Source organism: Labrus bergylta, chromosome 14 (assembly GCF_963930695.1).
Source record: "Labrus bergylta chromosome 14, fLabBer1.1, whole genome shotgun sequence".
NCBI classification, from domain to species: domain Eukaryota; kingdom Metazoa; phylum Chordata; class Actinopteri; order Labriformes; family Labridae; genus Labrus; species Labrus bergylta.
This window is the reverse complement of record NC_089208.1, coordinates 9207276-9229951: the sequence shown is the minus strand read 5'-3', so window position 1 is coordinate 9229951 and position 22676 is coordinate 9207276. Positions and strand designations below refer to the sequence as shown.

General features: G+C 39.0%; 1 protein-coding gene across 2 annotated transcripts in view; it reads right to left on the bottom strand.

The window, feature by feature from the left end:
• Positions 1 to 22676, bottom strand: part of gabrb4 (gamma-aminobutyric acid type A receptor subunit beta4) — a 75371-nt gene that overhangs the window by 7423 nt on the left and 45272 nt on the right. For both annotated transcript variants that reach the window (XM_020643332.3, XM_065963038.1), the window contains 6 exons: positions 21260 to 21480; positions 10174 to 10256; positions 4682 to 4819; positions 2281 to 2433; positions 789 to 1045; positions 76 to 165 (listed from right to left, as the gene is read on the bottom strand). In XM_020643332.3, coding sequence (XP_020498988.1) covers positions 76 to 165; positions 789 to 1045; positions 2281 to 2433; positions 4682 to 4819; positions 10174 to 10256; positions 21260 to 21480 — 942 coding nt within the window. The remainder of the gene's footprint in view (positions 1 to 75; positions 166 to 788; positions 1046 to 2280; positions 2434 to 4681; positions 4820 to 10173; positions 10257 to 21259; positions 21481 to 22676) is intronic.

The window sequence follows — 22676 nt, the reverse complement described above, 5'->3', positions numbered from 1 at the left end:
TGACACAAATCTTAAAAAGCTGACTTTTATTGTGAAGGCTGGCCTACAGCCGATATGATTTCTAAATACATGTACCCCAACTTTTCTTTGCTCCTCGAGATACAGATTTCTTCTCTGTGTATATGACCTGAAGGTGTTGGTTTGAAACGGCGAGGAAATGGAGTCCTTGCAATGTGAAAGAAAAATGAAGAGAACATTAAAAACGGCTATAAAAATCCTGGCAAATAAGCACAATTTGTTCAAAAGATTACACAATGCATTAGACACAGATTAACAGGATCAACTTTGAGAAAAGCATTTAGTACTTCACACAGAAAACACAAGGATAGGCTTCATTCAGTCTGACCCTTTCAATGTAAAACTCGTCAATTAAGCCTTATTTAAGTCTGCATTTTCTGATTTCGTCCATTTACATTGTTGATGTGAAAACACGAAGGTAGCAGATTGAGAGTGAATGAAGCCTACAGCATAAACATAGACAACAACCCTAAATAAAAAATGAGAATGTAAACACCACTGTAGAGCTACATGAATCATTATCTCAAGGATTTGCTCGATAAGAAGCAGTCAGTGCTTGAGGGGAAAGCGATGGATGATGGTCGGTGAATGCATATTGGGCTGTGGTGACATTAGTATGCTACCTGGAAGATTTATACAGGGAATACTGTATACTGTATGTGTCTTTGGATAAATGAATATGGCTTCAAAGCTTATAGCTGTGTTGTACTTGAACTCTGACTGTCGTGGAGCAGTGGGGTGAAAGAGAGGTAGCAGATGAGGATGCAAACCTGTTCCCTCAGGCGCTTCTCTTCGTATCTTGTGCGCTCGTTGTTGGTTTTGTTCAGCCGCTCATTGATTTTCTTTTGTGTCGCAGGGCCCCGGCCAAAGAACACGTAATTTACAAAGGCATATTCGAGCAGGGCCAGGAACACAAACACAAAACAGCCCATGAGGTAGACGTCGATGGCTTTCACATACGGGATCTTTGGGAGAGTCTCCCTAAGGTGGGTGTTAATTGTTGTCATGGTGAGCACCGTAGTCACACCTGAGCACAGCAGCACACACAGAGACAAAAAAACAATTCAGCATCAGAAGGAGAAGTCATTTTTCACTTGAAACATTGTGAGCAACAGTACTGTAGAAATGTGATACTTCAGTAAGAGTGTTAAAGTGAGGTCCTGCATTCAAAGCTTTGTGACTAGAAGTACAAAAGTCTCACCTGTAGAGTTTTACATTGAAGTACAAAAAGTTGAAGTTCTCATAAACACACTTCTATCAGCTCATTGCATTTAAAGAGACACACACACCAAAATGGAGCGTTCTGAGAGAGCTGGTTTTTTACAGGGTCACAAACCTCCTCTGGCGCTTGATTCATGTTATATTTTGACCAAAGCACAGCACAGGAGACCGTCTGAAAAGGTGGAAAAGGGGTATAATATGTCCTATTTAAGTTAATGAAAGGGTAAGAAATTACAATATGTGCCTCTGAAATGTTGCCCCAAAAAAGAGCAAAATGTAGCAACAATACTCAAGTCAAAGTACAGGTACCTCAATATTATTCAGTAAGAAGTAAAGGAGGTTTTTTTTTTACTCATTCTACCGCTCTCTTGAATCAACAGAATAGAACAGTAACGATGGAGCCAATTTTACTACAAAGAAATACACAAAAAAAATTGAAGTACAATGTGCCGCCTCCTCCTGTCAATAGAAGAAGGCCACACGATGAACATACCTGGCATAGTAGGGTTAACAGTTTTGATAAATTGGTTATTCTTTACGCCTGTCAAGTAAATGAAAGTTAACGGAGTGCTTGATCTCTGTTCAAAAAATGTTGGACCCTTTTCTTGATTTGTGCTCTTTACAAAAACTGAGTTCAGGAAAATTCCAGTGAAATGCAGTTACTGTTTGATCGTCTCCAAAGTCAGTACATAGTGATATAGGTAATATATGTGGTTCTCCCATTAGAAATATGACTGATTCTTTTCTGTTAATGTGTAGAAAACTAACCATGTATCCCAGGCGAAATCATAGTAAAATCAAAGTACATTTGTGATTAGTGTAAAAATCATGGCAGAGTTATTTGACTGACTGGAAATAAACATTATTGATTCTATTGCACGGTTGTGTGATTGTTGCATTTAGTAATTATTTAGTTCTATTACATGTAGATAATGTGCACATCACCATTGAACATGTGTCAACCACATGCTGTTAGCTCCTGAGACAGTAAGTGGATTTCAATGAAGGCATTAATAATGCAGCATGGAGGCTGTGTCTCACCCAGGGCCACCCGAGCTGCAGAGGCATCGTAATTGATCCAGAAGGACACCCAGGAGAGGATGGTGATCAAGATGGAGGGCATGTATGTCTGCAGGATGAAATATCCAATGTTCCTCTTAATCCTGAAACTCAGCGAAAGCCTTGGATATGAACCTGTCAGGGAAAAAAAAAAAAAGAGTTGGAGTGATATCATGAAAAGGAGCAGGGCAGAGTCAAATCACATCAGAGGGTAAAAAAAAAAAAGAGGAGAAGGGAGAAACGTTGGCACAACTTAAGAGTTCCAAAGTCTGCACTTTGACAACGCGTAGGGTAGTCATTTCTCTATTTGTTCAGATGGAGCACTTAATTTCCCCAAAGCGATGGATTCCTTTCCAGGGACAAGTTCGATTCCAATTAAACATGGCAGAAAGTCGCAAACACGGCAGATTTTTCTGCAACCCCCTATCTCAGCAGGCAGCTCCAGCGTCCCTCTGAGGATTGTCACAGAGAGCTGCTCTGCTTTTCTTTCGTACTCTCTCTGTCCTCTAAACATTACCAAAAGGGCGTGTTAGAGGTGCATAATTGCATCGTCTGCTTTTACTCTAAGAGAGGAAGGAAAGTATGGTATGTTTGCAAAGGTGGTAAGTCAATCCTCCGAACAGTTTGCCGGGACATATCAGCTGACTGTGCCGAGACGTGGATTGCTCTTTTGTCGGCACTTTAATTAAAACAAAACCCACAGCAATACTACACTGATGCAGAAAACAATATAAACATCAAGACTGTGATCTGTCTGCTTTAGCTAGAGAAGGATATTTACGAGGTCGGAAACAATACAAATTGCTCGAAGAATTAAGTTCCATTCGGTGTTTTCTATCTGCAGCTTTATTTCCAGCGTGTCACAAAAAGAAAAAAGGCTTCAGATAAGTGTGATGGTTTTAATCTAAAAGGCTATTTGCTCTGAGCCGCACACAATGATGAATGACCTCATCATCTCTAGGTTGCTCTAAATCTTTTGATGAATCAATACCTTAGCATACATACTTCATGAAGTGTGAGACTCAGATCTCCCAAGTTACACCTGAGATTAATGGGGGCTACAAGTATGTGCAGATTTCATTAAAGTCAAACATGAGGATAACACTCACATTTGACTTTTAGGACAGGGAGGTTGTTTAAAGTGGAAGAAGAGTTGAAATCAGGTTATTGATAATAAACCACTTTGGTTGTCTCAGAGATTAAGACCTAAAAGTAAAACCATCTATGGGCCATCTTCCCTCTCTAACTGTACATCCAAACTTAAAGTGTCAAATATTTATCAGCTCTCCTTTTATTATATGAATGGTACACTGTACTGTGCTTTAGATGCAGGCATTCTTAAGGATTAATCTTTAACGAACAAATCAGATCCTTAACTCAAAGCTTCATTGAGGAACCTTCAGCTTTTTGGGTTTTGGCGCCCCCTGTGGACAAGGAGCCCCCTTTCGTATTGTTCCTGGTTCTTTCCTGTACATTTGTAAGAAGTGTTTTCTAACAAGAAATCTCATCCTGCTTCCTTTTGAAGGTCACATGTCACACTTGTATTAAAATGTACGATGTAGAAACATTCATAACTACAACTGTTGTGCCAAGGATGACATGTCAATCAGTAAGTGCTAGTGGTGCTGGGAAACATATTTTCTTTTTAATACACTGTTTTCCACCATTTCTTCCACTCTACATGCTAAGCTAAGCTACCTAGGATAAGCTACATATATAACAAATAGGCAGGAATATTTATCTTCTAATCGTACTCTTGACAAGAATGTATATAATTATATGTAATTCCCTAAATGTCAAACACTTAATGTTGTAAATAGATGTGCTGAAAAATATGAAAATGTTATTCAAATTTGGTGTTTCTAGACTGTAGTTTTACTTGATAAAAAGTAAATCTTGGAACTGGTTCTTTGTCACACTACTGCTTAAGTGACTCCATGTACTTTTTGGTGACTCAATCAAGAAATGCATTATATAGAATTCCATCCTACAAAGTAAAAACTCATCGCCTTGTTTGGTCCTAATAAGTGAAATAGAAGCAGAAAGTAACTACTTAATTTTTATTATTGTAATCGGAACAATGATGATGACATATGTAAGAAGACATTCATTTTAGTTCTTGTGAGTCAATGTTTTGTACTTTATTTGCACTTTGTTTTTTGCAAGTCTCTTAACATCCTACAAATGTGTGGAAATGGCCACCCACGATCTGCTATCAAGAGGAAATTGTCTTCTGATTGACCTAAATATAATCATAGTCCCCGCAGCAAAGATGACGTGTTTATTAGTGTCCTCACTCACAGTGATGACATTCACGCAGAGGGGTTTATAGAGCATGTAAGACTCAACACTCTCAGCCCCGTTGTGTTTCAAACAGACTCACCTGTAGTAAACCTGACCTCCCTGGACACCAGGCGGATATCTACGATGGAGAACTGAGGTAACTCTAACTTGTCCACACCCGTCACAGCGCTGTCTCCTCCTTGCCAGAAGAATTTGATGTCATCCGTGGTGTATCCGTCTGAGCAGAGGTCAGGATGAGGGAAAAAAGAGAGAGAACAGGTGGAGTGTTAGTGTGGGGATGAAACATCAACGTTAACCATGTAACGAGTATGGATGATGACTGGATGTTGAAAATTCAAGTACCTTTGTCAACCTCTTTCTTGATGGTTTACATAAATTAAAAATGAATGAATATTGTTTTAAAAGTGTTTCTAATGCTTTGAGGACTGCGTAAAATAATAATATTAATAATAATATTGTTTTCCAACAAACAGCAAAGCTCTCAGTACCTACCAAGACAAGACCACAAATTGTATCGTCGTCTCCACATTTCATGTGCATACCTTCATATTCTGGGCATGCTTATATTTGTTTTATGTATTTTAACTCTTTTGGTAGCGCATGAATATAAGAACAATAAAATAAATATGATCGACATTGTGATGACTGTATTTTTGGGGGTTATGAATCCTTTTCTAGGGGTTCTCGATGAACAAACTGGAGATTAGTATTTTTTTGGACCTTTAGTCCAACCTCTGAGCAGAACACAAATGTCACAGTTATTTGATTCGGCTTCGTTTGTTAAGTATTATCATTTTTAAAACTATTATCTGCATTTACCTGACAAGTGAGTCCATTTAATTGGACATATTGGACTACAAAAAACAAACAAACGTATCAGCGACATAATCCTGTTATACTTTCAACAAATATTCAATGAGATAACATCAGATTGATCAAAATCTGGCAACTGTCACACAAAAAATGTATGCAATGGCATCGAGGGGATGGAAATTTGTGCTCTCTTCCATGAAAAAAGAACATCAATAATCCCGTAGTTTAGCAATAATAACAATACCTGTAATAATCCCTACACTCTGGTTCTTTATGCTCTCTAATCTATAAAGAAAATACTGTTAATATGTTTTAGCTTGCAGCTTGTCACAGCAAGGATTTTCTTCAATTTGAAGTGGGAGATGCCCATTACGACCACATCATTTCTTTGTGTAATAAATTGAGGCAGAATGTATTTGATGGAGTTTGCAGTTAAAATCTATTCTTGTCACAACGATTAATAAGAGGAAGAGTTGTGGGGGCAACTAAATGCTCCTATTAACATAACTGGTGTCAGATGAGAGAAAAGAAAAGGTTCATAAAGTTAGCATCTAACGCTACTGGCATCATGTGTTCTCATATTGGGCAGAGATATGGTAAGCAATACTCAGCTGTGATGGGAATACTCACATTTTGTCAATAATTTCTCTTGACATGAGTTTTAAAATGTACAATTTAGGCCTAGTAGGCAGGCTTTCCTCCTCTGTTTAAAAAAATATTAAAATTTAAATTCTAAAAATGCTTAAATGCTAAATTCTCGAAAAAATCTTTGTCCACATGAAAATGCAAAAATAACTGTTACGACATTCCTGAGCATGCCTAGTCAACAAAAACGATGTCCTTTTACGTGCAAAAATGTTCTCGCCATTCCTCTGACCATTTCATTTTCAAAGTTGTCCATTCAGGCGCAGCGTGACAGAGCGCATGAAAATCATCTCTCTGGAAGGAGTTTTCCAAAAGGTGCGTTCTCAGTGACCTTAAAACACAGTTTGCGTGTGTACAAAAGGCCATAAAACATGTTTTAAAAAAAATACTCGTCGACATGTAGACTAGGTCTAAGTCTTGAGAGTTTTTGTTGGGAACCTGTTAAACCTCTTAAAGTTACCTAAATAAATAAGATGTTGTTCTTGCCTCTAATGTCCTGGAAGAGTCAACTGTAAGGTCTAGTACAGAAAAAAATAAAAAAAACATCCAACTGACGAGAGAAGCTGCTGTGCTTTACACAAAACCTTTAGACTTATATCTGCTTGTTCTCTCGGCTTGCAATCCCATGCTCCACTATCCTCTCCCAGCTATATCCCTGCATGCATTACAACCCGCCATGAATATTTATTAACATGTGTCACCTGCTACAGCGTGCACACACATTCTCCGCTGGCAGAGCAATTGAAAGTGACCACAGCAGTAGATTTATGTCAATGGGGCAGTATGCATTCACTGCACAGCCATTCCTCAGCACGGGAAGTGTTACTACATTTCACATCCTACTACCCCACGTCCAGACCTGGATAGCATTAAACTCACGAAGAGACCCGGATTCATTACCATTAAATCTCCCTCTGAGGTTATAGGGTAAGCAAATGTGACATTGTCCATGAAATTGAAACAACTGCCTGTGTAATCAATCAAACTGAGGCTTAGCGTGCACAGGTCCCACCAGTGCAGAGCACAAAGAGCAGATATTCCTGCAACTTTTTAATTCATGGCATATCCATATTTCAATGCCTGCTGATGTCACGAGGGTAAACACTCTGCACTTTTATCCCAAACAACAAGAACTGCAAATATCTACTGTATCGAGCAAGTGGGCTGATTGATGTTGTGGTCAATGAAAATGATCAAGCAAATACAATTTTTAATTAAAGCACCAGCACATTTTCTCCTCGGTATTGATTTATCTAAATAAAAGCATTTGGAGAAAAAGGAGACATGAAACAATGCAATTATAAGATAATGTGTAATATTAGGTGAAGTCTGGTTTATTTTCTCCTATTTGTTCGGTCTGTACCTTTTTTTCAAAATCAGCTCACATGCAGGTTTACTTTACAAAGTCGAAGTACACATTCATGAGCAATTTCCACATCTTCTTTGTCATCCCTGAATGCTCCTACAGGGTACATCACATGTAAGATATCAGAACTGGTTTACAAGTATTGTGGAGAAGAACAGTATTCATCCTGTAAGAGGAGTTAGATAACTCGTATGGTTTTCAGAAAAATTAACCCTGACGATGTGATCAAGACTTCCTTTTCTTGTGTTTGGAAATTACAAGCATTCTATAGTCTATTGTGGCCATAGCCAAAAATCAATTGGGGGGCCCTTCAACCAGTGTTAGGCAGGGCAATGAGAGTGAGTGCTGTCAGATGGGGCCCGCTTAAGGAGGTTTCCTACCATCATTGCAAAATGTGCACATTTTCGGCCACTGCTTTGGGGCCTCGAACTGGTCCCAAGTGGTTGCCTGCCTTGCCTGTTGACAAGCAGTGTCTCTGATTTCAAGTTTATTCACACTTGTTTCATATACCAAGAAGTTTCGATGTTGAGAACTGATTTTGGTTTTGTGATGATATTAATATATGATTTAGCGTTAATGAAGCATGACCCATGTGAACCAGATATCTCAGGCTCTGCTGCTTCAACTGTGACTGTTTAAAATCTGTATCTTGAAATACTGATTTAACGTATACAAAATATTGAGTGTATTTGTTCAATGGCATTATAACTCACTGCATAAATAAAAACCATAAAGAGACTGTTTCAGAGCTTTAAACTGTGACTGCTGGTTTGGAAACCAAAGCTAGAGTCTTATGGAAATGAGATGTGAGGTACATTTAGAAACTTTATTTTAATAGTTTAATAATGCAACTTGAATGAACCTGAAACAACTTGATTCAATAATATATAATACATTTTTAAATATAGGTTGTTTAAAGCTACTGAATTTGAAAAATAATCAGATCTTACTAGATTAAACAAAAAAAGAAACAATTTTCAAATAAGTTAAAGATTTTGTCTTACGCTCCCTACAAAGACAGCAAACATGACGTCATCTGGTCATCATGTTGAGGTGACCTGACCACAAGCTGAGACTCGAGGTCTTCTTTTCTAACTTTCTTATTTCACACGAAAAAAATTGAACTGTTCCTTTAAGGGTGTATGACTGAAAAATGATTATTAGTAACAAAGTGATGGATACTTTCCAAATATCCAAACCAAATATCCAGATCGACACACTGATCAGCTCCTTAATGAATCATTCCTGAATCAGGAGCGTAATGACACTTCACCGATAACTAATTGTTGCTTCCTATTAGTCACCAGTAATGTGACCAAGGTGAAAAGATTCATTAAAAAGCTTGAGGTGTACATGAGCTAATATGTAACTACACTTCTTCAGGAACGTCGTGACACTGATGTCATTTAGAGGTCAAGGGTCACACTAAAGGGTCGAGTAATGTCCTCGTATCAATGTTAACATTTTGCCTTCAGCCTGCAATGATCCAGTGGTGCCCTGTCCATGTGTCACTCTGAGGGAACAATAATCAATGCACATTTGCAGAGCAGCACCATTTCATCTCTATTTCTCATAACAGTCATCAAGTGAAGAGCGGACACTACTGAAAAATAAGCACACAATGGGAGAAGATCGAAAATGTTTCACTAATGGCTCCTCTAAATCATCACACACAAATACATGAACAAAAAAAGAAGATGTTTTATGTCAGTAGTTATTGTGTGTGCGGAAATTTTAAGGTAATGATTGTAACCAAGTAACAGCTTTCTCACTTTTATGAGTGTCTCAGTTACATGAGTCTATAAACCACTGACAGTGCATAAAGATTTGAAATATATGTATGTAAACATTGCACAAAAAAATAATGACATTTGTGTTTGGTAGATTACTGCTTTGTTGTAACAATGCTTCTTGGCAATAAATCTTGTACTGTTGGAAAGCCTGTTTATTTCACTTTTAAATGATGCCACGTTTGTAAGGAACTTGCATTTGTGGGATGAGCAGCAGAGCTGAGTATGTGAGTTGTGCCCATGAAAAACTTGCTGGATATTTTTGCCCTTTTTAAGCCTTTATTATAGAGAGACAACAGTGGACAGGGTCAGAAATTGGGGGCAGCTGTGGCTCAGTGGTAGAGTTAGTTATTTCACAACCGGAAGATGTGACACTTATCCCCAAGTTGCTCCCGCTGCATCGGCGGCAGCATGCGAATGGGATTAGTTAATAGTGAGGGTCACTTTACATAGCAGCCTCTGCCGTCAGTGTGTGAATGGGTAGATGTAACCTGCAGTGGAAAGCACTTTAAGAAGTCAGAAGACTAGAAAAGCACCATACAAACTCAAGTGCAAATACCAAGTCAATTAATCAAATCAGGGAGAGAGATAGAGTGGGGAATGATACACAGGAAAGGAGTCACATGTCAGACTCAAACCCGCTCGCCTGCTTGTGAGGTTGGCACAGGTTTAGTCTCTGTACATTGGGTGAGTGAACTAACCACTAGGCTTCCGGGTCTGCATTTTATATTGTTATCGTGAACAGTTTCAACTTATGACAGGATTGAACAATATAGTGTTCTGACATAAAGCAGATTCTTCTTACAACATGCTGACTCTCTGTGTTGTAGTGAGGTGAAATGTCTCTAAAATAAAAAAATGTGTTTTCATGATGTGAAAGAGAAATTGTTCTTAATAGTTAAATACTTTTCATAATTTAAGGTGGAAAAAAGATGTAGACTTTTCTGTATTACTCACAGCTTTCAATCTCCAGGGTGCAGTTCTGTTCATCAAGAGGGTATCTCCTTAAGTCCATCATGCAAGCAGCAGTGGTGGTTATTCTGAGGAGAGAACACAGAGACACAACTATGTTATAGGTGAGCTCATAAGGACATAGGTGGGTAAGTAAGTATAAGTATAGAAGTAATTTAATCCCACATATAAATGTTACAGGTTGAGAGAGCGGTCATGGTGTGTGACAGTGAGGACACCACGTACTCCAGCTCCTCTCTCACACTTTCTTTTCCTTGTTTTTTTGTTTTATTGTTTTGAAAAAGGTTACTGCAACCCGGCAGGAGTTCAACAATTCAAGGCTAGCGTCTTTATATATTAAAGTACTCGGTTGGTCCTTAAACTTGTTAAACCTTGTAACATTCATTGGACCCAGAGACTCAGGGATGCATCACTTTCTTTAAAAAGAAATAATTTTTTTTTAAATTGTTTTTTGAGAGGGATTTCAACTATTTATCCTACTTTTTCTGGAAACTCTTAAATATGATTCATTTTTTTTAAGTGTCTGTCTGCAGCATTTACTGCTCAGCATCTGCGATTTTGTCAATGCACCTTATTTATTGCCAGCTCCGACTATGCATTTCTGCCAGGTAGTTTTAGAAAAGATGTATGCATAGCAGTTTATGAATGTCAATAAATCCAGTGGCCCAGGAAAAACAGCTTTGGCTACAAATTACATGTGTAGGGGTCTCTGGCATTTAACTGAAATATTTACCCGTGCAGCACATTTCGGTAATTACAATTCTGCTGTTCATACCAGCTGCTGTGTGTTCCTCACACCAGCACTCATTCGCTTACTGCCCTCCTGTGTAAATGAAATAGAAAAATTAATTTCCAGCTCATCATCTGTGTGTCAGAAGCCAGCAGCACGTTCAGAGGGGGTTTGATGTGCACAGTGTGTGTCTCTGTGTGCATGTTAGCGCATGATGGGGGGGATATGAAGTTTTACCCTTTAAAGCATGTTTCACATTTGAGCTGTATTATTAATCATGTTTAAGTCAAAGCCACTGGCGCTGCTTCAGTGTGTGGTTTCACACTAATGCAGTGAGCAAATATGCACGACCAATCTACAGCACCTGAATTAGTAATACAGTGGATAATAAGCTGTTTGCATTGGAAATATATTGCTGGAACAAGGAGTTTTGTAAATTGGTCATGGTGGATAAACAGCATGCTGTCGTCAGGTAATTGGAAAACAAAATATGTTTCTGCTCAAGCTGATTGGGCCAGATGTCCACATCTGGGGGCCACTGAGTGCCGAATAGCAGAAGGCACCAGAAGAGTAAAGAAAATAATACATAAACAACATGTGTGACAGGTTTCTTTATTTATTATTCACAGTGACACTGAGCTGCATTCTGCTGCACAAGCACAAAGCTTCTCAAACTGCATTGTGTTGAGCTCGCCTGTGCCGCACATCACCGCTGTCTCACAGAGCTGCTCTGCTCTGAGTGTGCAGCACGGATAACATTTATACACTCTGTGAGGAGATAACATCGGTCCTGATTACATTTACGGGAAAGGTCAGTTGGCCATCAGGATTATCTAAGCCAAAAAAAAAAAGAAAAAAACTATCAGGAAAAGGGTATTTTCTTTTCCCAAATGTTTCTTTTGTGTGTGGTTGATGTCTGTTTAACACACTATATTTGTTAAACACTACTTCTACAATTAATGTCTTCAGTGAAAAAAAAGAATGCTGCTTTATCTTTCTTTCTCTGCTCTACTTTCAGTGTTAGCTGCTAACTTATTAAACATCCAATGTACTTGCAGATGTTTATTCTGCTTGATCAGCCAATAACAACGACTGTAAAAAAAAAACATGGGTGTAGTCTCAGTGACGTCACAAGAGGTGTTATGAGGCCCAACAATAAAGGGCGCTCAATTTGAAAGGCTGACTCTGCCAAGCCTTTGGTCAATCTAGTAACAGGGAAAGAAGTGGTAATGAGGGAGTTAGGCCTTAATCCTTCTGACAAACAGCTACAACACGTCAACTCAGCCACACTTATAATTCCCCCAAAATCGTGCCAAACTCTTAGGAGTAATATAATCAAACAGATGAGTTTTGAAAGATCTTGCCTTTAGAGTTATAGAGAAATGAGGCTAAATGGGGAGTCTCTGTCTTTTGGAGCCATCCCCAAGTGGACATTTAGGGAACCGCAGTTTTTGGCACTCCCACCTCGGCTTTATTTTCAACACTGGAGGTTGCTGCTGGCAAAAAACATGGTTTTCTGAACCAATGAAGTACCATAACATCATTGTTTCCTTAGTTGTTAGAAAGCGAACATTGAAGATTAAATCTATCGGACGTGCATTAGGTGAAGCACATGTTCATGTATGAGGTAATGTATTTAAGTTTTTTTTTTTAGGCTACATGTGGCCACGTTTATGTACATTATGTTATTAATTTATAATGACATTGTTGCAAGTGACGTTTGGCTAACATTAACCATTCGCTGATTTTCTTCCTCGCTGGTGTTTCCTGTTTTTAATCATTAGCCAGGCAATCAAATGAATCGCACCAGACCCCATAAAAAAAGGAATTTCTAGGAGTTTTCTAGGAAAATGTAGGAAAAGAATGAAATTATGTTTACGCAACTCAACTTAACATTTAAAACAGCTCTAGGCGGTTGAAGACATAATGCAGAAATGTTACATTTCCTATCTTAAAATATTGCTCGCTCATTAGTTTTAAGTAAACATTTTAAAAATGAGGTCTCACTCTTTGTGGACCAAATTGCTGCTATCGCATTTCAAGTTTGTTGTCTGACATGACTGAACTCCAAGATAAAGATGCTTGATAAAGATATGTACGGCAGCTAGTTGTAATCTATTTCATTCTAACCAGTTTAGAATTTCACTGCTTGTGTTGATTGCCCTTGTTATTTTGGATTTTGGATCTTTTTCTTTTTTACCCATCCAGCCTAAAGGCACCTTTACTTTCAGCTCTGCTCTGTAATGAGAATATCAATGTATGGATTTTTCTGGACACGTTTTAGAAAATCATTCTTATAGTAAAGTGAAAATCAAATCAAATCAATGAAATTTGGATCTATCTGTTGCTTAAGCTTGGGATGACCTGCAGGGAAAATCTATACTCCCATGAGACATTGAGATTTTGTTTTTTACTTAAAATTCAACCAACCCTTAGGTTTGTTAAGCAGGTACTTTAGATGGTTGGAGAAGATAAAGTTGTAAGAATGAACACACTCTAATGTTGATGAACACAGCCATCATCTTGTTTTTTAATGTTTTTTTTATGAATTTTAAAACAGAAAAGTAAATACAAAAAACACAAAACATGAGGAAAGCAGTGTTGCGAATAATTTCATGGTTCAAATTAACATTCAAAGGTTTTTCTTTAATTTATACTCTTAAACCTTTTATCAGGTCAGGATTCAAATGTTGTTTAATCCTAAAAAGTAGTGAAAAAAGATAAAATGATGCAGATCATAAGACATACAAAGATCTCTTAATGTGAAATTAGCAGATCTTTGAAACTTTGTCTGTTGTTATGGATTACATCTTTTTTTAAGAAATAGATCGAGCTAAACAATAAAGTATTAAAGAAATATGAATTTTAGACCTGCATGATATGAGAAAAATTTGTAATGTAAAGTAACATTGTTAATTACCGAGATTTCCAAAATAAAGCCAAAAAGTAAATATATTCAAATATTTTGAAGGTATCTGATCACTACCTTGAGCTTCACCTTACAGCATCAAAATGGTTTTAAAATAATATAATATAATATTGACATTATACTAAGGCCTGCATCCAAAGTGAAAGAGCATTTCGTTTTTAAAAAGTTTAGACCTATGCATTGTGTTAAATGCAAATGCTCATACACTGAAATTGTGATGAATTGTTCAGGCCTAGAGCCGTTATCTTAAAGCCATAGTCTTTAAGAAAAATACAAATCATCATTATGCTTGAAAAGTAAAATATTGGTAAAACAAATAGCATACATAGGCTACATAAGAAAAAAATATTACAATGCTGCATCTTAGAAGAAATAGAAATAGAACAAAACACAATCCTGAGAAACCCTACAGAGTTCTGCCTGAAGCCTGGAGCTGCAGCAAGCTCCTGTGTGATCATGAACAGGAAGACTTCTCCTGTCAGCACACAGTTTCTGCTCCTAAAAGACGAAACTCCTGCTAGCACGGTGAAGCAGTGAAACTCCTGCAGAGGCAGCAGCTTGGAGTATTGGACAGAAATGAATTCCTGGCAGAGTGAGCGAATAAACCCCACTACGAATAAAATGGTCTTTATATGTGACAGTTAACAAGTGAGGAGAGAATAATCAGCGAGCGGGCACGTGTTGGGACGGCTCACAGCAAGGAGCTGGGATTTGGAAATGTCAGCAGATGTAGGTCAGCAAGTTTGAGTACCAGCAGAGAGGGTCAGCAGCAGCCTCAGACCTGAGCAGAGAGGACACTCAGCAATCTGCTTTCACTTTACAGCGCTCATCATGATATGCAGTATTAGCAGGTTAGGATAAAGGTGGCCCCCCCGAAGATTTAACCAAAGTTGGTCACGACTTTGATGTGATGAATTTTGGCAGGTTTGTCATGTAAAGTGAGTCTGTCCTGTATATCTGTAAGGAAAGTATGAGGATGTCACACAGTAAAGCGCTGAGTTCACAGGTTGTTTAGTTACAGTACTCAGTAGAAAGTGTTCACATAAGTTCAGGTTATAGTATGGCAACTGTGCTAAGGGCTACTTGTTGTTGTTTTCCAACAAATGATTAAAGTAATTGTTTCATACCTTACAACAATCCCCACATAGTTAGCAGCTCTGAGCCAGGCTAATGCTAATTGTTTCAGTCTCACAAAACTAGGGGTCTCACAACTAGTCTGAAGAAGGGAGGGAGAATGGGACACTGTGTTGATCATAGCACGTTAGCGATAGTATTTTCATTTACAGGTAGCTAGCTTTAGCGTGAACTTTAGCATGAATTAACAACATGGCTAATGGCCTTAACTTACAACTGCTAGGAAAATAGCAGTTGTAAGTTTCTTATCTTACTGTTTTTATGTAGTTAGTTTGGATTCTGGATGTTTTTAATTTAAAAAAACAAATGTAAGACATGTTAAACCCTTTTGTTTCTGAATAATTGAATGATGCAATCCTGGATGTTCTTCACTAAAATCAGAAATGTTGGATTTTTTACCCAACAGACCTGTTGTGGTGGGTAGCCCTGGGTGCATTCCACTCACTATTTCAGGCCTCTCCTTGCTCTCCAGACCATGTATCTTGTGCCAGCATTACGTGAGAACTAAAAGCAATGTGGAGGCGGATCCCAGAGGCTCTGCACTACAGACTGCGAGCGAGGCTCTCCGATATGTGAGCAATAATTTTGACACCTACACAGTCTGCTCCTGTATCCCTGTCTGTGAGGTGTCTGGCTTACTAAAGAGGACCATAGTACTACTCCATGGTTTCATAAACAGAGGAACAGGAGAGAGCACGTTCACGACTGGGAAGAGAGAAAACACCATCTGGACAAAGCTGAGCTCAACAAAGCTCTCAATGCTCTCAGGAGCCGGTGCACTATCAGACTGGATTGTCAGCTCGCTAACGATGATTCAGCCTCTCGACTCACTGGCGAGTTGGAAAAAAAAAAAGCTGCTCCGTCATGCACACAGGGCCGGACACTTTCTGCTCACACACACTTCTTTTATTGACGTTGGGAGCGACTTTATTTGTTAGCAACACCCAGACGCTGTCCTGCAACTTCTGCAGCGCTCAGCAGTCTTCAGACCCAGCTGGCGCCCTCCTCTCCAAATAGAAATGAAGTACAAGATTAAAATCAAGCTACCATACATCTCAAGTTTACAAAATTGACAATTTAAGCAAAGCTTTCAAAACAACATTAATTCAACTGAGATACATGGGGCAGAACTCCAGATTTGATTTGAATTCTGGACCTACTTTATACATGAATATAATACCTTCATCTTTGGATTCTATCCATCCTTATCATAGTTTACAATCCAACTTATTTAGATGTCATTGGCAGTGGTAAACAGATTAATAACTAGAGTACACATACCTGAATATGATTCTTTACAATAAATTCACATGCAATCAAAACCAAACCCGTTTACTTTTTCCAGTTATTCTTTGTGAGAAATTAGTATAGTTGTTTACACATTTTAAATTTTTTTGGGGCTTTTTTTCCTTCATTAATAGAACAGATGATGAGAGCAAGGACATTAAGGTAGGAGAGAGTGGGGTATACATGCATTGAAAGGGTCGACACTGGGAGTTCAATCTGCATTCTCTGTATATGTGGCTCCTGCTCTCTTAGCTGAGCTAAACAGTCGCCCCAACATCTGAGAAGTTTTGAGGGCAATTCCAATGACTCATTTTCTAAATCTACTATATCCATCCATTCATCCATCCGTCCGTCTATCCATCCATCCATCCGTCCGTCTATCCATCCATGCACCCATACCGCTTAAGCTGTTCAAGGTCAGAGGCCTGGAACAAATTCCAGCTGTTATTGGGCGAGAGGCGGGGTACAACCTCGACAGGTTGATAATTGTGAAGTCTGTTACCCCATGTCACTATTAGAACATTCCATAATGAAAAACAACTTAAACTAAGCCCAGGGGAAACAGTCAGAATTAAGTCAGACTATATTGTTTTAATTGATCATTTGTTTGTGTTCATTGTGAAGAACTAAATTATTTCTCATTATGTCACTTTAGTCACTGTGCATGAACATTTGTCATACTATGAAAATACATGTTTCAATAATGACGATCCTCTACTTGTCAGATGATAGAACACTAAGAGGATCTAGGTGAAATCTGGGTTTAGTTCAGAAAGAGCAGTCACTGAGAAGTCACTATTCAAAGCTCAACAAGCTATATTAATGAAAGAAGACATAGGGGAAAGTCCGATTGTACTTAAATTGATCTCAAAAATAGAAGTGGTTGATGATCAAAGTTTTGCTAAGACTGAGGCATCTGCAAGCAATAGAAATCAAGGTAAATAAAGGCTAAAAGAAAAGGTACAAACAGCAGCAGTCTCAGCACATTTCACAGTGAGTGGAGAAGTGAGAGCGCAGCACCAGGTGCAGCAGTGTGTGTAATGTGATTGTCCACAGTTTGCATTTTACTGTGCTCGAGAGTAGCACAGGGGACGGATTCAAACAGGCGGCCCGCACAAGAAAATGCATTTAAGGCAACAAAAACCTCAAGCGGTCAAACTTAAGAGGCGAAACATTCAAATGAGCCGAGAATACAACATCTATTGTTACGCTCTTCTTCTGGGAAAAAATGTCCACACAACCCTTGGGCAAAGTCAAACATTTGAACAAAGCAATTTAATTGCATGCTTACAGGAGGCTTGTAAGGTCCTGAAACCACCACGGCATGTAGATTATGCACTGCTTCTAATTACTGTATGCAGTTGAAAAAACAGTCTGAGGACAGATCCAAGGGCTCGACACCATCTGCTTTTACTATAACTGCAGTGTGTGATACTTGCAGTAAAGCTCTGTGCAATGTGCTTGAAGATGGGATGTTGGAGGAAGGCTAGTGTCCCCAGCAATCTCTTAGCTTTGCTGTTCCATGCAGGCACAAAGCCAGCAGAGGTGGAAATGCAGGTGTAATGCCATTTTCTTCTGGCATAAGTCCATTTTACTCGATGCTCAGGCCGGTTTGGCTCTCTCATGGGAAGGTGGATGTGCTGAGAGACCTGTGCTGAGTGGAGCATCTGGGAGTGTTTACTCAGATCAGGTGGTGCAGAGTGATTTCTGTGCCATTTTGGCTTGAAACGGATCCTGTTCACACATGCATCATCTGGCTAAGGCACATACTTGCAAAGTGTTTCCTTAGAACCAAAGATTGTATAGAATAATTGAACAAAGCAACCGTCATATCATCAACTGGTTTGGGATTCCCCCTTTTGAGGCCTTAAGTTTGACATTTTGGTCATGGCCATCTTGGTTTTTGGATAAGGAAGTGATCTTATTTGAACGAGGTTGATTACAGAGTGTTACACCTCTATCCTGATTGAAGACTGCCAATCACAGGCAGCCATTCCCTGAGGCATACGCTGCATTTTTGTCTAATATGGAACCATTTACAAAATGAACAGCATATATATTCAAGAAGTCATTAGGGACATTTTTGCTGAGGTAACATATCAGCTGAGAAGTATTACCCCCATTTTCTACTTGGTCCGTCAGTGTTGTGCACTATGCTGTAGTTCACTGCCACTCTAGTCAATCATCATGTTTCCAAAGCGAGCGCCGCTGTCCGTCACTGTAGGGTGCCACCAATGACACTGCGCTCTGCTCCGTTTGAAATATGCTGCGAGTCTATTTTTTCATGTAAAGCTGGACAGAATATAACAACCCAGATAGGAAGTCAGACAAGGAAACACACGTCCGCTCAATTTCAAAACGGTTGCGATCGTATTTGACATAATTTTATCGACATTCCAGCGTGATCTTGCAGTTCTCCTGCTCATGGCTGCGCTCCACTGCACTCACTTTCCAGAAACGGATCCAGTGGGGGAGTGCCCGCTGACCGAAGGAGCAAAACTGAGGCGCTGACGGACTGCATTGCAATGTGTGAATTGGGGGTAAGTAACTTTTTGTCATCTTTCATATGTCCGACTTCTTTTTGCAACCTGTGCAGTCGCCCCCTGCTGGTTATTGGTAAAAATACAGTTATGAACTGTCATATTAGCTAAACTTTACTAACAAAGGCTACGTTGACCTTTTTATGTACATTCTTTTACCACTACAAATAAAAACATGAAAATGATATTTGTGGTGGTATAATAAATACCCAATAAACATTTTCAGAAATGGATTATTCTGACTAATAATGGTATTGATAACTGTCTGTAGGATGTAGAGTATGAGATCCTTGTAGCAATAGCAGAACAGAAAGTCATTTGATTGGCTTTTAATGAAGCATGCATCAATATACTGCTAATAATGATTATAAAACAGTTAATACATCCTCATCCAGCCCCTCCTCAGAGTCGTACAATGTTGCTCTTGGACTACACTTTTTGTCGGGTCTAAGTGTCATACCATCAGTGATGAAATAACTCTTAGATATCTGCAGCCTGGTCTTAGCAGCAGCGAGATTGCATTTCGGCTGTGCTGATACCTCGCAGAGAGTCATCAAATGTAAAAAAAAAAAACCTTTAGCAATCATATCTTCTTTTTGTGTCAGCACCAATTCTGTAATTCCGAGTTTGTGAATACTGATTTCTGCATTAATAATTCATTAGCTCACATGTCCCTGTCATTTTCTTTTATTCATGGAACATAACAAGCATCCAGCTCCTTTTGCTTCCATCAAAATACTTTATTTTAATAACTTGAGTTAAGAAAAGCAGCAAAGTATTCAGAGTTTGAACAAACCTCAGCAGGACACATTCCTACTTGGAGATGTCCCTGAGGGATTTCAGATGGGTCCCTGTGTGCACACTCACTGATGACTGACTTGTCTAGTTTGTCATGGTGATCTGGGACATTAAGGTGGGGAGCATAGCCTTTCTGGGGTGATGAATTTTGGGTTTAATGGGCTTGTCTGTTTTCTAAAATATTGTTGTTGTTTGTCCTGAAACAAAGATAGAGCTTTGTAGACTTGTGATTTCATAAATAAAGCTTTAAAGTTTCTTCATTGCTGCCAAAAATACATCTGTCGAAACTCATCCTGCCTCAGGAACTAATACTAGCAGGGTTGATCTTGTTTGTCTGGCACCACATGTGATCGCAACTTATCTGAACTTTCACTCTCTGTTTTAATACAACATGACAGAGGAATACTACAAAAGATATCGTGACAAAGACAAAAATAACTCCTTTCCCTATGTCAATGACTAGCTCCGGTTTCTCCTGGGTTAATATTTTATCGACTGTTTGTTCTTTCTCTTGCTAATCCTGTTTCAGGTCACACAGAGGGGAAGTGTATCCCTGCATGGATGATGGATTTTTCTGTATTTCTTTTTCCACAGCTTCTTTCATTATTCAATCTTTCCAAATGTAAATTCACAATGTTATGAAAAATCCATCCTTCCCTTCTCCTTACCATAACACTTTGTCTTTAGACTTCAAGAGGGAATTAGTGGAGAATGAATCAGTTTTTATGTATCATTATGGGATATCATACTTAGACATTATTTAACAGTAGTTCAAGAGGAAAGGGTCCTAAAGCCAGCAAACCATAACATACTTGGAAAGTCTGCTAACATTAGCCACCATTAGCTCCACCATTAGGTCATACCAGAACAGTTTAGTTACTGTTTGTTAAAAATAAAAAAAAGGTATATTATTGGGCTTTTTTCACCTTTATTTTAGAGACAGAGCAGGGGATAGAGTCAGAAATCAGGAGAGAGAGTTGGGTATGACATTCGGGAATAGAGCCATATAGATCGGATTCGAACCGGGGCTGCCCGCTTGGAGGACTATAGCCTCTGTACATGGGGCTCACACACTAACCACTAGGCTACCAGTGACCCTAGTTTAGTTGCTTTTAATGGTAATGATAGACACAACCAGCTTTATCCCACAAACTTGCAGTCACGTTGTCATACTTACATTTAATTCTATGATGCCAAATAAGCATTTCGGTCAATCCGGGTACATTTACATCTGTCTGAATGTTGATTAATGTAAACTGTCCCTTTAAAAAAAAAAAACACAATGTGTTGCTGAAACAGTTGTACAGTACCGACTTTGACGCTGCATGTCGCTTAGTTTGTTTGCACTGAAAAGTTCCTTTTGTGAAACACAACATTTTAACATCCCCGTCATTCTGTTTTTATTGTTAATCCTTTCTGAAAATTGCAACTAGTTCGAGAAGTTCAGGTAAAAACCCCCAGTGGATTAGATGAAGATGAAACCAAACAGGATGGAAAACAGGAAAAAATTATACAGTATTGATTAGCCACATATTAAAAAAGGAGAAATGCTGATGTAAACCTCCAGAGGAACCACATAGAGTGTATAAAATCAATGCATATAAGAAGAGATATATCTTTCTATGATCTGAAATAAAGCAGCAAAGCTCTTACCTCAGCCCGTATAACACAGTGCCATCAGGGTGCAGGCGGATCATCCGGTTTTTAACTGTCACACCATGCAGAAAGGACTTCTTGTCATTAAGGAAGTAGGTGTCAGGGAGCCACAGCTGGTCTGCTACACGGTTGTCCAGAGTCAGGTTTAAGTTCAGCTCGCCATATGCCAAACGCTTATCTCGCCAACTCTGCTGGAAATACATTGTGATGGTGTAGTCCTGCAGAGGAAGAAGAACGTAGATGAAGTCAACGGGAGAAAATCATTTGTTCTTTGAGTTGAGTTAACTGTCCAGGAACATGTGCTTGGATTTTTGTGTGTATCTGATTGTTTTCTGAGACTTTTGAGTAACATATGAACATAAAAAAAAAAGTCTTCATCACAATTGTCTGATAATTGGTGAAGACTCATAGAGCATCAGAGAAGGGAGGGGAGGGGCCCCCGGGGCCATGGACCCTGCTGGAATCTGATTGGCCCCCTCCTGGCCTCTCGGCAAAATAATGTATTTTCATTGGGAAATTTGTTTTCCCTTAGAGGAGCGCTAGTTGGTTGTTACGGCACAGCTTTATGGGGGCGGGGTGAGGGCCAAACAGAGTATTGTGGTAGTGTTTGGGATGGGAGCGGCTGGAAAATGAAACAAGCACACCTCTTCTCTCACTTCCACTCTGCACTATTCAAACCTGCGGTAAGTTGAACACAAACGAGTTACTGATATGTTTTATCTTAACTCCTAGTTTTACCCATTATCTTTAGTTCATCATTCAACATTTTGCTGACAAACAGTTGATGTTATAACAAATATTAGGTAGCGAAGCTAATGAAACATGCCAACTAGATGGTCAATAACCGTCAAGGGGTTCCTGCATTAATGTTTATGTGACACGAAAACTAGCTGCGGCTATAAGGAAAATCTGCTAACGTTAAATGAAGACACTTTACACAGAGATTTTTTTGGGAGCAGCCAGGGCATTCCCAATCCCAAGTTTGAGTTACAACTGAATGGTGGCAACTTGTCTCTGTTCCAGCAGCAGCCAGGGGTGTGAAAAATGTCGAAAAGAAAAGCAGCCAGCATTGTTAGTTCCTTTAAGAAGAAGCCATGTGAGGGTCATGTACAGATCAATGAACCCAGACAGGGTCAGGGTGACAGTTCTGAGGACAGGCATCCGAGGCAGGGCCAGTCCAGCAGCTGTAGCCCATCATCAGCACCAGGTGAAACGCAGGGCAGACAGACATTCCTCAGCAGGTCAGAGCAAATTGAGAACAACATTGTTAATATAACAGACGAAAGCATTGTGTTTGTTGGCATCCAACCTATCATTGCTTTATAGATTCAATGATGAAATTATATATTTTTCAATTTTTATATTGATTGATTGATATTTCTCAATCAAGATCTGAGGGTCCTGTCCAGCCCCA